At 47.7% G+C, this 17,500-nt stretch overlaps 1 protein-coding gene across 2 annotated transcripts in view; it reads right to left on the bottom strand.

Annotated features, from left to right (window-relative positions):
• Positions 1–2,576: 2,576 nt before the first annotated feature.
• LOC116224107 (mannosyl-oligosaccharide 1,2-alpha-mannosidase IB-like) overlaps positions 2,577–17,500 on the bottom strand; it is a 24,986-nt gene continuing 10,062 nt past the window's right edge. Inside the window, exons 3-5 of one of the 2 annotated variants that reach the window (XR_004165435.2) lie at positions 3,692–3,950; positions 3,328–3,497; positions 2,577–3,282 (exon numbers count right to left, since the gene is read on the bottom strand). Coding sequence is in view for 1 of the 2 variants with exons in the window: in XM_031582913.2 (XP_031438773.1) it covers positions 3,402–3,497; positions 3,692–3,950 (355 nt within the window). In the remaining variant the exon portion in view is untranslated. Of the gene's footprint in view, positions 3,498–3,691; positions 3,951–17,500 lie in introns of both variants that reach the window. The other variant, XM_031582913.2, reaches the window with a different exon arrangement.

The following is a 17,500-nucleotide window of genomic DNA, read 5'->3' as shown; positions in this document are numbered from 1 at the left end:
TTAGCCTATTTAACATTCCAGACCAACTGTGCTGACTCACAGTCCACAAGGTAGTCACAAACACACACACACACACACACACACACACACACACACACACCTTCTTTCCATTCCCAAAAGCAATTTCTCTGAGTAGTTTTGAGGGAAAGCCCTCATGGGCCAGTCCGAGACGAGATGGCCATCCGCGGTCCAAGACCACACCACAGATCCTGCCCCTCCTCCCAACCCATTTCGTCAGCTATCAGACAGCGTGCCCACTAAATGCCCACATCTTACCCGCCGCTTACCCATCTTACCCGGCTGCACCACACCCATACTTTCCACACCGCAACAGACACTGAGGTGGCCAGACAGGAATTGGCAGCGCCAACCTAACATTTCACCAAACATTTCACCAAACATTTCACCAGACATTTCACCAGACACACGGCAGGCCATTGATCTCACTTCTGCCAGTATGCTGATGCCAGAATAAGAGCCTCCGACTGATAAAGGCCAAATGAAGCCTCCTAGAACCATCATCAGTTCCTGCAAGTGGAACCGGGGCCTTTCATTTCTACTTAGAGAACATTTCTCTGGAAGATGCTTTTATTTTAAGCGCCTTCCAGTGTAGCATACATATTAGTGTGTGTGCTCTTCCAGTGCAGCAGGTCTCTGGCTTTCATCAGTGTGTGTGCTCTCTCTCCAACCCCCCCCCCTCCTCGAGTATGGAACACATGACCTTGGGGTTTTTGGCTCTTCCAGTCGAGGTAAAGGAACATTCAGTAACCGGATTCGAGATGAATATCTTTCAACGTAATGATCATGCACAGGCTCCAACGTGCTGTCATGGCAACGACACACAAACAAACAATGCCAAACCACAGCAAACAATAGTGTGGTAATGATTTCACCACGAACCCAGCCATTCTCCCAAACCAAGGCCAGAGTACGCAGTGATGTTCTAGGCGTGCCCAAGTGTCCTTGCACGTCTGCGGAGATGACGAAATCCCAGGTAACTGATTGCGTAGCCGCCAGGCATACAGTAATCACCAGGTCTACTACCGCTGCAGGCTTTAGAAGCAGAGTGTGTGAGTGTATCGACTGGAGTCTACGTTGGATGTCTCGCCTCTGGCAATCTCTGCAACAAGGGCTGGAGCATCCCCAAAGTGCTGTGTGTGTGTGTGTGTGTGTGTCTGCCTGTCTCACGACTCTGAAGTTAGAATCCTAAACAGCATCCATGACCTTGTCAGTGCCAGGCTACCATTTGATCTGCGCTTGCTGTAGTGTTTAATGCGGAGCAGAGTCGGTGAAAAAGGAAAGAAGGGGTTTTTAACAGATCGCTATGTGACTGGCCTGCAGAAGCAATCAGCACAAGTCGAGCAGAATGTTCTAGAACACAGAACTGGCCATCTGTACCATGCGCACAGAGTTGGACTGGCAGCGTTTCACAAGACTAATCTCCAAAATCGTACCCTCTTACATTAACTAAAATTACTATGGTTGTGTTTCTTAACTTAACGCATTAGCTTTGCAATCGAACTTGAGGATTCTCAAGGTCTGGAAAAATTCTGTTGTCCGATGCTTTCCCAGGCCTCGGGAACTGTGGTCATTATTAAATGAGATGACTGCAGCGCACAGCAATGATTATGCCCGACCGCATCACCTCAAGAGACCATTTACCAGGGTTGATTGCACGTCGGCAGTCATCATAGAAATGAACTGACTCGCTAACAGGGAACTTTTAATCTGGATCCACTCTCACTAAAGCCTTTTGCGGACAGAGACCTTGGGCTAAAAGAGCCAACAAGGACATTAGGGCTGCTGGAAGCGGTTCAGCTTTCGGAGGCTGCTCAACGGGAAGCCTTCAATGAGACAGCTAGACAAGTATGGATGCAAATTCATGTGCGTGTAGAAAGTACATTGAAGGAGACAGCATGGCAGAAAAACACACACACACAAACAAACCCACACAAACAAACCTCACACACACAAACCACACACACACACACACACACACACACAAACCACACACACACACACACACACAAACCACACACTGACTGGCACACTTGCGGCCATACATCTGGGGTCGTTTAAAATTATTTCAAGCCCTCCCAGCCTGTCTGTCAGCCCGCGCTCTTACGCCATCCAACACCATCTTGTAAGGCATCTCAGTGGGTGGGAGCAGACCCCTGACTTGACCCCTGTACTCCTCACCTCGCTGGAGTTCAGAGACGTGTTCAGCTCAATGAGTCCTGTGCTCTGAGGAGCAGGCCTGACCTCAAACCCCCTTATAATGTACCTGTGACATGCACTTGGACTGCATGTGTAAGACACACGCTCCGAGTACGCATGTGTGACATGTTCCAATTCCATGTGTGTGATATATACTGGATTACGTACACGTGATTCGGTATGTGGGTCTCTCCACACCAATTACCCACAATTCAGAACTTTTCCACGTTCATGTCATGGATCTCCTCCAGAAAATGTATATAAAAACTTCAATTAAATTAATGGGACCTTGGAAACTCTTATAGCTCTAGTCTGTTGGGCCCTCTGAGCTAAATGTCTAATCTCTGTGAATCTTTGTAAGCCCCACTAATGGATTGGGTTGAAATTTGTACAGAACATCCAGGAAAAATCCTAAAGATAATTTGCCACATATATTCATGTAAATAGTTGCTGAATGTCGTATTAAGCAGATTAATACAAAATTATATTTTTTTTATCCAAACGGATCATCTTTAATTTTCAAAAATGAATATCTGCAATAGTTTTCACCATCAGGCTTTGATTCTGTGTGGTATTAATATAGCTGTATCATGTCTAGAAGTTATTTGGTCCTGCATAAAAAACTAATTAGTGCCACAGATCTAGCTAAATATGGCTTCAGTGAAAAAAACACTGTATATTTTCCCAAGGAGGATTATTTGAATTTCCTTTAAACTTTTTTTATGGGAAAGTTTTAATATTCATTGCAGATGTATTCAAAAAATGGAAGATGTTATATTACTCTATCATTTTATATTTTTTTTGCTAAAATAGCTAGTTTTCATATCTTTAATTGACTGTCATTATACATTTGGTGGTTTTATTTCATAAATATTTGTACCATGTTGATTAAAAGGTGTTCTTTCTCCGTGTGATACCTCACGAGCCTGTTTCAGCTTGTAATGCCTTGATTTGACACTGGATGATGTCATCTTGTTCCGTGTGTCTGGCCAAAGTAGTTCCTTATCCCAATACAATGAAGTTTCACAGCTTTCATAACTAATTCCATCGTCAGTTCATCATCCACTAGAGAACAATAAAGCAAGTCTGGGTCAACCCTACCTGAGAACAGGTTTGGGCAGATTATTGCTCTATGTATTGCAGCACACCCAGAGGTATAGAAAAGGGCACTAAGAGTCCATAATTTATTTCATCATGAGGCAGTTTGAGGTTATAGTGAGATCATGGAGCCCTGCTCTATTGGAAAAAGCCTCCAGGAAGCAGCCAACGGTCACAGCACCCTATTGGAGGAACTTGGAGGGGACTATTGAAGTTGAGAAGTTCTGATGTGCTGACCTGACAGATGATGCCATAGTTTGTTTGCATCACCACCATATATATTTTATATACACACAGACACACACACACACACAGACACACACACACACACACACACACACACACCTCTTCCCGGGCATCCCCCGCCTCCACTCACCTCTCGGATCTTGTCTCTCTTCTCCTTGACGTCGGGGTCGCTGGGTTCCCCATCGTTGATGCCCACCAGTTTGGGCAGGGGCACGGGGGGCAGCGGCTTGGGCCCGTCCTTGCGCTTCAGGTCCTCGGCCACCTTGGTCTTCTCCGTCTGGATCTCGGCGTGGATCTCCTCCTTGGACTTGCGGAGCTTCTCCTTGGCCTCCTGCAGCGCACGCTCGTGGTCCGCCCGGATCTTATCCCGCAGACTCTCCTCCTCCTGCCTGCTCATGTACAAACAAACAAACAAACAAAGAAACATGTAAGTAAATAAACAAACGTTTGAAGTTCACATGTGAAGTCATTCAACAGACAGCTCAAGTCTCTGAGTAGACAGTTTGAGTCACTCTTTTCCTCCAGCCTGCCCCCCCGCCTCAACACACACACTCACACACACACACACACACACCACACACAGAAACATAAAAATAGCAGACAATAAAACAAATAAATGTTTCAGTTTATTGAAAGCTATTGAAAACACAGCTGAAGGCACTGAGAAGGCCGTTTGAGTCACTCTCGATTGGCCTGCCCCCACACAAACAACAGATAAACACAAATAAATAAATAAATGTTTGCAATTTACATCTGAAGTCACAGAGTAGGCCGTTTGAGTCGTACTTCATGACTTCAGACATTCCATCACTGTTTAACAATACGTGCCCTCCTCAACACATTTGATCATAATTCTCCTTTAGAAGATGTCCTCCTTTCGTTTAAATCATTTGAAAAAGTCAATTGCTTTATTTCTCTAGCGTCAGATTCATAATTTCAGGTCGTCAGTTGCGCAACCTCTACAAATCACTGCGGTAAAAATAGGTTTAAAAGCAATTGCAGACAAGAGACACGCAAGTAGCCTGCAGTCCAAGAGGAGTGAGCTGTAAGCGTTACCCGCACTGCTAACCACAAACAATGCACAGGCAGTTAGCCACAGGAAGAGGAAGTGAGCTAACGCTACATCTGATAAAGGTCACTGGGCTAATGAAGCCTTCTGTGTACATCACACACACACACACACACACCACACACACACACAATTACATGAGGTGATGTCATGTGTCTTTAAGGGAAAAAACACTTTGGGCAGTTGGGGATGAACACTCAGATTTGCTCAAATCCTTTTGCCTGAATACGTGTGTGTGTGTGTAAGTGTGTTGTGGCTGCACACAGTTCTCAAGTATTCGAGATATCGAGCAGCGACATCAATAGGAGGGAGCTGAGAGCAGAGGAGGGTTGATGAGTGCAAGAGTGTCTTGGACGCCGATGAAGAAGTAAAGCGCCTCAGTTCCGAGTTTCTTGTCCGTGTCTGTGAAATGATTGTTTACATCACGTAATAACCCGGTCCGAGGAAGTTATGCACTAGCTGTCGCGCACGCCCTCAGTTTTCAGTCCAGAGCCCTTGGTAAACAAGAGGAAGGATGGTGACGGCAGGCATCAATTGTTTGGAAGTTCTTTGATAAAACAGGCTGTCGTCGTGATAAAATAAAACATGCAGCAATTTTGAGTTGTGGATGGATTGCTCAAGGATGGCTCAAACATCAAGTCTGTCATGTGATAGTCTAGGCTATAAATACTAGCGAATATGACTATAGATACTAGCTCATTTAAATTTTTAATCGGTTAGGACTAGGTTTCACTGAATATACTGTACAATAAAGAAAAGAGCCGCTATCATATCATAGCATTGATTTTATGCTTTTCTCTTTGTGCTGAGACTAACCCCATCATAGTTGCAGTCTTTTAATTGATACAAGACACCTCCCACATAAACTGGCCTCCCGTGAGTACTCGAGTTTTTAAGGAAACGATTACTCGATTTCTAAAATGATGTGCGTGCGTGCATACGTCTGCGCATCTATGTGTGCGCGTCTGTGTGTGCGCGTCTGTGTGTGCGTGTCTGTGTGTGCGCGTCTGTGTGTGTGCGTGTGTGTGTGTGTGTGTGTGTGTGTGTGTGTGTGTGTGTGTGTGTGTGTGTGTGCGTCTTTGTGTGTGTGTGTGCGCGCGCGTTGTAGTGCTCAGCTGCTATGCTCCAGTTGATCTGGAGGCTCCAGCTGCTGCTCCTACTGCTGGGTATTTGTGGACGCATGCAATATGCAACAAGATCAAAAAGTGAGTCATCACCACGGACAGGCCCTTCAGCCCTTCAGGATCATGTTATGAATGCATATCACACACACACACACACACACACACACACACACACACACACACACACACACACACACACAGTCACACAGTCACACAGTCACACAGACAACCCAATGGTAGCTATAGGGGGGGAGAGTGGATGTTATTGGGGTGAGGGAGGGGTGTGCAGTGGTGTGCACACAATATTTTCCAGAAAAAAGGTCAAAAGTATAGAGTGATAAAGAGGTATTCAAAACAGGTTATTTGGTCACTGGCCTGCTGACAAAACACATACACATGCACAGACACACACACAAATACAAAGAAAGATGTAGGCTCTATGAAAAGGATGTCAGTGATATAGAGAGCTACATCAGCAGCTTCGGCCTACTCCTCCCAGAAGCCTCAGGCTAGTAGTGGGCACTTGGCCCAGGGAAAGAGAAGACGGCAGGGGGTTGACACACCCCAGGCACAGGGTGGGACTCTGGTTCCTCTGACGGAGTCGCCAAAGAAAACAAGGCCACCCAACAAAAACAAAAAGTTTGTGTAACATGTTCCCACCGAGCTAAAAAGTTGGAGGAAGTGTTTCCATGGCGCCTAGGCGAGTCATTTTAATAATCAGCCGGCACTTAAACGGCAGCCAACTGCAGGACGGAAATATCAACTTGCAGACTTTTTTTTTTTAAAGAGAAAAAACACGACATGTTATGCAAAATCAGACTCATAACAGTCATAAATATTTATACAGCGAAGTGTCTAGAGAAGTTAATTGACAGAAAATGTGCTTGCGTTGGCCTGGGCCTCAACCATTAGAATAACTGCGGGGGAGAGAGGTACACACTCGGAGACGCTAACGAGGCCTCATCTCAAGCCCAGAGCTCACACACACACACACACACACACACACACACACACACACACACACACAAGCGCACACGCACACACGCAAGCATGCACACACGCACACACACTCATGCACACACACTCACGCACACACACACGCAAGCATGCACACACATGCACACACACTCACGCACACAGCCCAGCAGGTGTTTAACACTCATGAGATTGTCTTCCTCTGTAAAAAAACGAGCCAGTCTGATGGGATGCTGGTTTGATGGGATGTAGGCCTGAGCTGGGGAAGCTGTATTACACAGTATGCTGTCGCACTGGTCTGGGCTGAGTGGTAAAAAGTGTGTGGCCATAAGTGAGCGCGAACGCAGGACTGTGTGTGTGTGTGTGTGTGTGTGTTGTGTGTTGTGTGTTGTGTGTGTTTATGGGGGGTGGTGGTGTCGGACTGTGTGTGTGTGTGTGTGTGTGTGTGTGTGTGTGTTGTGTGTGTTTATGGGGGGTGGTGGTGTCGGCCGCCCTATGTATTCTTATCTGCTAACCTGTGTGGGAATGTGTATTCGATTACAGTTGTGAGGTCACTGTGTGTATAGTGAGATCAGTAGAAATGTAATGGTTTCGGTTTGCGCGCGTGTGTGTGTGTGTGTGTGTTGTAATGGATGCCGTTAAGGACCAAAAGGCCATAGTGATGACTGTAAACACCAATAATCCAGGAGCACATTACAAACAGGCGCTGCTGTCTAATGTGTATGCTAGCGCTCTCCCCGTCGCTAATGGCTTCACCTACAAATCTGCCACCGCCAGCAGTTCTCACCCCACCCCCGCCCCTCTCTCCCTCGCTCTCTCTCTCGCCCTTTCATTTCTTTTTTTCATGCTCTCTGCATCATTCACTCAGTATCACACTCTCTTGCCGTCAGTCAATCTCCTTGCCTCTCTCTCTCTCTCTCCCTCTCCCTCCCTCCATCCATCGCGTTCAGTTTTCTGATGTCGTTTTTCCATCTCTTAGTCCCTTTCTCCCCTTCCACCAGCCTCCCTGTATCTCTCTCTCTCTCTCTCTCTCACACTCACTCACTCTCTGATCACCCTTCAAGCCATTTGCTGTGCCATTCGCAATGGTATCGTCACGGTTATTTCATGCACGGCTCATAATGTCAAACACGCAATTAGGAGCATGTCAACATCTGCCCGACTCAATTAGCCTTGCGGAGATGCGGCCAGACACGACCAATCTACCGGCAGAGAGAGACACACATCATCATCACAGCATCACAGCTCCCTGTCGCAGCCACAAATAGTCGCCATCTCCACCATCACGTCACCCAACGATCAACTGAGCGCCACAGAGAGCTGCTGAATCCTTGACACACTGGTGAAACAAACACATGTGAAATATTAGAGTTAGGGCAGACATTTCTATTCTTAGAAAATCCTATCTCCTGCGTCACATACAGAAGTGGAGGAAGTCAACCAAAATGAAGCCAAGCATTTGGTTTGCTAACTGATCATTCCACAACCATTAATTAATTAAGTTACGGACATAAAATATGATGGTGCACTCTCCCTATTCCTATGTGTGTATCACTCGATGGGATGACATGGTATGACCTTGTTACTGCGGCCCTGTTAAGTGTAGGCTCTGATGGTGCACTCTATACCGGCACTGAAAGCTGCCAGGCAGGTGTGAACACACTCACAGCGGCAACATGGAGCATGGAGCCAGCCATAGCAACAATGGCGTATCCAAGGAACGTCTTTTAGCCATGGCAACGCAAGAAGGAGAGAGAGAGAGAGAGAGAGAGAGAGATAAAGATGGAGAGAGGCACAAGGTAAAAGAAACTGAGACAATGGTGGTGGAAGAAACAGAGAGAGAGAGAGAGAGAGAGAGATGTGGGAGGAAAAGTCAAAGGGAGAGAGAGCAAGGGGAGAGAGAGAGAGAGAGAGAGAAAGCGAGAGAAAGAAAGATGTGGGAGGCTTTGAATTCTGAGTATTTCATTAGCACAGGACAGAGGAAGAGTGGGGCTCTTTCCTTTCTGTAAACAATGAAGAGAGAGAGGAAGGGAAAGAAAAGGGAAAGAAAGGCAGGGAGAGAGAGGGAGAGAGAGAGAGGGGAGAGAGAGAGAGGCCGGGAGAGAGAGAGAGAGAGAGGCAGGGTGAGAGAGAGGCAGGGTGAGAGAGGGAGGCAGGGAGAGAGAGGGATACACAAACACACCCTTAGAGAGACATATTGTATACATATACATAATATTCTATAGATGGGAGGGGGGATTGCTGCCCTTATCTGCCTCTGGGGCTGCCTGTAATATCCTACTGCCCCTGCCCAGCTGGAGACGAAGACAGGGGGAGGGAGAGGGAGAGAAAGAAATTATGTGTGGAGGGGCTGAAAAAGATAGAGAGAGAAAGAGAGGCCACAGACTCATAACCTTGACCCTTTAACACACAAACATGCATGCAAGGCACACACACACACACACACACAGCTTCGGGGTGATTAGAAATCGTGTTGCCAAGAACACTTTCTAGTCACATTCTCTGTGTGTGTGAGCACGTGTGCTTGTCACAGCCGGGCAGAAATCCCTGTAAGCACTGGGTTCAAGGGTCGCAGAGCTGTTTTAGGGACCAGTATCTCTGACAAGCTGGACAGATCAGCCTCTCACAGTAAAGACAGCCCGACTCACTCACTCACACACACACACACTCGTACTCACTCTAGCACTCTCTCACACAAACACACTCATTCTTACACTCACACACACAGACACACACACACACACACACACACACACCAAGTCGCACTCTCTCATTCTAACACACACACACACACACACGTCCCACTATACACACACACATCAGACCCATCAAACACATAACACTACACAATGTCAAATCAGCACACAGATACTCCCACACCATCACTGTGAAACAGCGCACATAAAGGCCAACAGAGCTGCACTGAACATTCGCACAATGACTCCTCTTAGAGCAGATTAAACCGAATGTAAAATACACATACCCACAACACACACGCGTAAACACACACAGCTTTGGAGAACACAGGCACTGACAACAAGCAGATCCATGACTCTACCCAAAACACACACGCACACACATACACACACCACACAACAAGAGGCTCTTAACAAAACACAGAAACCCATTACACAGCCTTGCATGGAGCTTTTGTTTTGCGGTTTCCCTCACCTCATTCCCAGGCTTTCCCTGAAGACATTAAGAAAGAGGGAAGGAGACAGGTGGGAGAGAGAGAGAGAGGGGAGAGAGAGAGCGCAAGAGATAGAGGAAGGGAGGGGAGAGAGAGGGAGAGCAGGAGATAGAGGGAGGAGAGAGAGAGGGAGGAGGGGAAGAGAGAGAGGGAGAGAGAGAGGTGTAAGTGACAGGGAGAGAGAGAAAGAAAGAGAGGCAGAGTAGGAGAGACGGTGAAAAGAGGAGAAAGGGGAGCTGGCTGAGAGAGAAAGAGAGGGAGAGAAGGAGAGATGGTGAAAAGATGAGAAAAGACGAGCTGGATGAGAGAGAAAGGCGAGGGAGAGAGACAGACAGGATAGAAGAATCCCTTTCCTTTATCATCTTGGGCTGGCTGGAGGTTTTTTGAGCAGCTAGACCTATTAGCAGGAGACGGGCGATAAGATAAGAGAGATTCACTTACTCTCTAATATCTTGGGCTGTATGCCCCCCCCCCCCACCCTCCCACCCCGACCCCCCCTCTCTGTGCCTGTGCTGATCACACTGCATCATCAAGCCAAATGATCCAGAGCCGTTTCAGTGGGCAGGCCAGTGAATGAGGCGCTGTGGAGGAATAATGTGCCTGCCTGCTGCCTCACAGCGGCGCTACCGAGGGAGGACACAATGGCGGGCTGGGCTGATTTAAATTTGAAGAGGGAGGAAATAAATAAGGACCCACTGTTGGCCCACACACACACACAAACAAACACACACACACACAAACAAATAGACACACACACACACACACACACACACACACACAACACACACACACACACACACACACACACACACACACACACACACAAACAAACAAATACACCAGGCCTAGACGCACACAATTCAAAATACCACAGGGACCTAACCTGAAACACAATCTCCTTCTCTCTGTTTCTCTCTCAGGCCCCCTGAGACCCAACCTGGACCGGTCCTCTCCTGACATCACTGTGCACCTGGGGAGATTCTGCCTCTTCGCTGCCCTAACATCCACAGGGCTGCACTCAACTCCACAGAGTCTCCCAGAAAGCCACACAGACAGACAGACACTACCGACGTGCAGACAGACAGGGACATCTGATGCATACAGACAGACAGGCATTCAGACAGACAGGCATTCAGACAGAGCAGGGCTCACAAAATCGCGAGCCCGACGTCCCAGCGCAATCATGTTTTCCCATCGGGCAACAACACCCTGTCCGACGGGCTATCTGAAATAATCTACTAAGTCAAATCAAATTCCCACCTTCATTTCGTCTTATCTGCTCTTCTAACTACTACAGGCACAAGGTTTGTTGATCATGATGGTTTGTCTGCTAGGAAGCGCACATGTTAATTGGAAAGATTCTAGTTGGGTTGTGTTTGAGGCCAGAGTCCTCTGCCTACGGCAGCATCCAATGCAAAACAGTGCACCAGAGTTGAGATCAACACTGTTCTGCTCAGATAATGGACCAACATGTAACTAAAATCATAACATAGCTTTTTTTTTACGCCACGATATTTGGAATTTTTGGATTTAATTAAAGTTTAATCACACCATTTGTTCTAGAGACTGAGCTGTGAGCAGACACACACACGGAGTGAGCTGACGAACACGCGCAGTGAAGGAGGAGGGGGACGCTGAGGGCTGTGAAATCGCTGACATGTGTGTGGAAATTTAGAACGTGACAGCTGTCAAAGGGAGATAACGAGCATGGATGTACGCCAATGTTTCAGCTCTACTCGATCAAAAACAGAACCGGGGGCCTCCGCTACGGAACTGAGGGTCACGCGCTGTGCGTAGGGCACCAAGGGCAACCAAAAAAATAATACATAAAAATAAATTAAAATAGATAATAATATACCATCTCCCTTCCAGACTACTACACCATTAAACCAATACTTGCTTCACACTCTATATTTGACTGAAATAATGACATGAATGGACATTAGTAGCCTTTCAGTTTCACTTTCACTTCAACAATGTCCCAACCATGCACAGCAAAAACAGTCCTCCCATTTATCATCTTGGTGAAAAGTCAAAATACGACCAGATAGCCTAAACCAAATAGCTTTGATGATGTACTGATTAATGGTGTATTGTCACTCTAGCACCATCAAGTTTGCAACATCTCTTGTTAACTGAATATTTAAAAACAGATTCATAGTAAGCTAAGAATCTAAGCATGACCAAAATATGTTATAAGCAATTTCAACTAAATAATATGATAATATAAAATTTCACTTAGGGCCGCGGCCAGCCTTCTCGAATAGAAAAGATTGGGCTTGTCTAATCCATTTCGGGAAACCAAAACATGACAACTGCCAACCCGAAGGGCTCCCAGCGATTTATAAATATTGCGCAACCGGAGACAGATGGACAGATAGAGCGACAGACTGACAGAAAGACAGACAGTCATACACGGAGGAGGGGAAGGGATTGAAACCCATCTGCAGTCAGTTGAAAGACACGAAGAGCCTAAACAGCAGGGTGGGTCTCCCACGGACACAGGACGACTCCTACAACTGATCTCCCACTCAAGTCAAAACACTCTGCTCCACTCATCTCGTTATGCCCAGGCGTGTGTGTGTGTGTGTGTGTGTGTGTGTGTGTGTGTCATAACCTGGGTCCTTTAAAATGCTCTGCCCCATTTACTCTCTGAATCTGCAGCAATCTGCTAAGAAGATTGAGCAGCTGCTCCTCTATCTCTCTCTTTCATTCCCCCCCGCTCTCTTTCCTTCTCTCACTCTCTCTCTCTGTTTTTCATTCTTCCTCTCAATCTCCATTTCTACCTCTCACCCTTTGGAACACTGCCCCCCGCACATCACACACACACAGGTTGGAAAAGCCCCTCCCTCTCCCCTCAGTTAAGTTAACAGTTTGGAAAAGAGTTCCCGTTGAGAGAGAGTGATGCTCGGTGCATTCTGGCGAGTGGATAGGGGGGGACTGAGCTGTAATAGTGCATCTCAGAGAGTTGCTGTGGCCTGTTGAGCCGAAATGGCGTCTCCATAAATGGAGTTTTTAAAGTGGGCTGCAGGGTCTCTGAGACACAAGGTCATAATGCATTCCCTCAATAAGCATCCGAAGAGGAAAGATAGCTAAAATCCTGACCCTTTGGGTAAAAGTTTTTTTTCTTCTATGGAATCATCACAGTACAAAAATCCCCAAGAAGTTAACACTACGGCGCAGAGCCAAAATGGGGTCCCCCGGGGGGAGTTTTGTTGCGGTGCAGAGCCAAAAAAAGCATTTCCTGGACGGGCACAGAACCATAACAGAGGCCTTTAGATGGTAACTGCAGGGCACAGAGCCGAAATGGAGTCCCTGTTGTAGTGTTTCTGTGAGGCACGGATCTCCACAGATATAATGGCGTCACCAAGATGGAGTTACAGCCTGGCCTAGTTTACCCTGAGGCCGCAACAATACAGTTTCACCTCTCAGATTTATTTCATGCCCACAAACAAAAAGTCCCTCTTTCGCGCTTTCTCTTTCTACGTTTAGCCTATTTCTCTACCTTTTATCTCTCTCCCCTTCCTCTTTTTCGCTCCATCATTCTATCTCCCCATCTCTTTCTTCCCTTCGAACCCTCACTTTCCCGCTAGCCACTGCCACCTCCTCGGAAAGGAAGGGGGTCATGGAGGACTGAGTAGCTGGGCCGTGTGTTTGTTTGCGGCTGTGTGAGCGGCCCCCTCAAGCGGAGAGCGCTGCCGGGAACAATCGGCCCGACGCTATCGGCTCCCGCTCGGGCCCTTTAAGTGGGGCCCGTCAGGCTTCAACGGCCCTCAATGCCGCGCAGGCCGACCGTGGCCCCTTCCAACGCTCTCTTAATCTTTCTTTCACTCTTTCTTTCGCTTTCTTTCATTTTGTCTTAGAGAGAGACAGAGACACACACACACACACACACACACACACACACACACACAGTCTTTTTCTCCTCGCTGGTTTCACTGCTCCTCCGGACGTCTCCTCCTGTTGTGGTCTTCCCTCCTCCTTCCTCGCCGTCTCGGAGTCTGTCCTCCTTTTGTGCTGACCCACTTGGCGTAATGAAGGATGGCAGCAGGGAGACAACACATCTATCCTCCGAGAGAGAGTGTGTGTGTGTGTGTGTGTGTGTGCGTATGCTTGTGTGTGTGTGACAAATAAGACTGTGTGTGTGCGTGCAGGCATGTTGGCTAGACTGTGTGGGTCTGTTATATGTGAGTGTGAGTGCTAGGCTGTGAGTGTGTGTGTGTGTGTGTTCCTGAGACTAAATGTGTGTGTGTGTGTGCGCGCCTTTAACAGGCCTCAGGGCTAGCTGTTACAGCAGGAGACCGTCACCTGAAATTCTGCCACAAGACAGCTGCCTAATACCCAACTCACTCACTGGCAGCTAACACTTCCAGAAAGTTCCGCCAGCATCTGTCTCAGACTCCATCCCTGTAATTCTCTCTCTCTCTCTCTCTCTCTCTCTCCTTTATGGCCATTCTTTCTCTTTTTCCTGTCACTCTCTCGTTTTATCACCATTACTCATTCCGTTCTGTTTTTATTTTTCCCCACTCTTTGACTCTTTCTCAATCACACACATACACAGACAGACAGACACACACAGACACAGACAGACACACACACACACACACACACACACACAGACACTTGCTCACTCTTTAGTCTTTACTTTCCTTTCCTTCCGCTCTTTTATGGTCCCTTCTCTTTTTTCTGTTCTCCTTCATCCTCTCATTTTATCACTGACGCCATCCCTCACTCTTCTCTTTCGGTTCTTATTTTTCTCCCTCCTTCTCAATCTCATTCTCACACTCTCTCTCGGGCACACACACACACACACCCACACACACACACACTTTGTAGTCTTTACAGCAGGGTCAGCTCCATTACACAGCAGAGGTTGACGGACAGAGACAAAGTGATACATTCTAACAAGCTCAGTCCGAGAGATAGAGGAAGAGGATGGCAGAATGAGTGAACAGCCAAGAGGAGAGACGACTGAGAATGAAAAGGAAAAGAAAGAAAATTGATATGAAGAGGAAAAAAAAGGACGTACGACCGAGACAGGCACTGGAAGTCACTGGGCTGCTAAATCACGAAACACACACTGCAGTTTCACAGGGTCCCACATAACCACTTCTCAGTTTCACAGCTCCGCCAGAGACCGACGCTTTTCAGATGGATGTTCTCTGGTTTCCCGTTTCTCACTTCCTCACGAGCGTCCTGGGGACTCTTGCGTTAGCGACGCATCCTTTGCACCTGTGCCAGAACCCATCGCTGTAGCAACACAGCCTGAGCGGTTACCTCGGATCACCAAGGGAACGGGTCTCGCCTCCAATCCACTTGCAATACCATACACGTTTGTTAATACATGCGCCCTCTGGCGAAATCACCCTTTGACCTTGGCTTTGATTGGACCACAATCTCCCTCCCTCCCGATGAGTGATAAGGTCAGGAGCAGAAGTCATCTGCAATTTCCTGTTTAACAGCATATGGAAGATTTACAGGAGAGGAGGGAGGCTGGAGCGCCCCCGAGAGAGAGAGAGAGACAGAGAGAGACAGAAACAGATTCAGATTCAGAGACAGAGACAGAGACAGACAGAGAGAGAGAGCGAGAGAGAGAGAGAAAAAGAGAGAGAGAGAGAGATTGGGAGTTTCAATTCAGCTTAACCGAGAGGAAGAAAGTGACAGTGAAGTTTGCTGAAATGGCTACAGTGCATTTGATCACGTGTGGTGAATATGGATATTTGCGCCGCAGGTGGGCCAAAGATGGACCGGAGATGGGCCGGAGATGGGCCGGAGATGGTCCCTGTGGCTGGAGACGTGAAGGCTGAGAGTCTGAGAAGTGTCTTTGGGCATGTGTGTGCCAGGCTGGCAGGATGGCAGGGTGGTGTCCACAGCAGATCCACTGGGCTGGCATCAATGGGATGGGCAAATGAGGAGCCAACACCACAAAGCTAGGCTACTGGACATCTGCTTATTCTATAGGATTAGCTCACAAAGCGCTAGACCTGAACGCGGGCGGACACACACACACACACACACACACACACACACACACACACACACACACACACACACACACACACACACACACAACAACCCAAAGAAACACACTCATGGGCACAGACATAATTACCAGCACAACACACAAATAACTTTTTCCCCCTAAACCGTGAACTGATATCTGCAGGGGCACATGGTCCAGTTGCTGCTAATCCAATCACCAGTGAAACAGCCTCATCTATGGCATCACTCTCTCTCTCTGCCACTCGCTCTACCCATCCCTGATCGCTCCGTGTCTCTCTCTCTCTGCCACTCGCTCTACCCATCCCTGATCGCTCCGTCTCACTCTCTCTCTGCCACTCGCTCTACCCATCCCTGATCGCTCCATCTCTCTCTCTCTTTTTGCCTGCACTGCTCTGATTCTATCCTTTCACCTCCTTCTTTTCAGCAAGAGCAAGAGCTGGACTGGAGTGGAGTGGCTCCGTGCCCTGGCTCATACCTGGCACCTGGGTAGGTCAGGCTGTGAGGACCAATGGAAACTGGCATGAAGAGTTGGCACAGACTGGCACGGATGCAGAGAGAGAGAGAGAAGAGCGCGCGATGGGGGGAGAGGGAGAGGAGGAAGAGAAAAACAGACAGAGGCTGTTGTCTTCGGCAAGAAGATGGGTGAGTAGAGTTGCATTATTCATGTACGCTCACTGTACATGCACCCAACACACACAGACAGTCACAAACAGTCACACACACACACACACACAGACACATAGGGTCACCCCTGACCACTTACACACGCACTTAGAAACAGTAACAGATACGCCATCATGCATGACAGTGCACGGTCTCATTTCGCATTCACAAAGGTTACTCACAGAGTCCAAGGGCTCCAGCTCAGACACTGGCTCTAGACTCATACTGAGAGCGTGACTCATCGCAAGCACCTGGCTCTAGGAGCATCAGGGCCACACACACACACACACACACACACACACACACAGGCACAAATCACACAGATATGTGCAAACGCACATGCAGGCACACAGACAAACAGATAAAGCCACTATGGCACTGAGCACAGTCAAGTGTTGTTGGCCTCTATAGAGGAAGAGGGTTTGCACTGTGATGCGGGCGTGGGCAAAGCAGTCCTCAGCTCCACATACCAGTGAGAGACTTGGCATGAGGGCGCATAAGGACTACCACTGCCAGTGTGTAAAAATTAGGAAGCAGGAGTCAAGTTGCGCGTACCAGATCGGCTACGGTGGAATGGCATTCTCACAGAAGGGAACTAAATTCCTTCCTGGTTCCTGTGAATAAAGTGTACTTTAGCGCACCAGAGCATACATAACTTTAATACAGTTTATAATTTTGCTAAACTTGACTACAGTCTTTGTAAGAGTTTATAAGAGTTGTGTTGCGACTAGCCACTGCTCCTTCACCCAGTAACACCACAATTCCCCGACGATAAGCCTGGCCACGGACCTAGCTGACCGCCTTCTACAGACACCGGGGCTGGGGTAGACTAAACACCAATCCCCTTACAGGTCTGATAGTGTAAGATCAGCAGGGTTGCAAACAACAGCCCAGAAGAAGAAGATCTGGGTAAAG

The sequence above is a fragment of the Clupea harengus genome, chromosome 2, assembly GCF_900700415.2.
Source record: "Clupea harengus chromosome 2, Ch_v2.0.2, whole genome shotgun sequence".
In the NCBI taxonomy this organism is placed as follows: domain Eukaryota; kingdom Metazoa; phylum Chordata; class Actinopteri; order Clupeiformes; family Clupeidae; genus Clupea; species Clupea harengus.
This window is presented reverse-complemented; position numbering and strand designations above follow the sequence as displayed.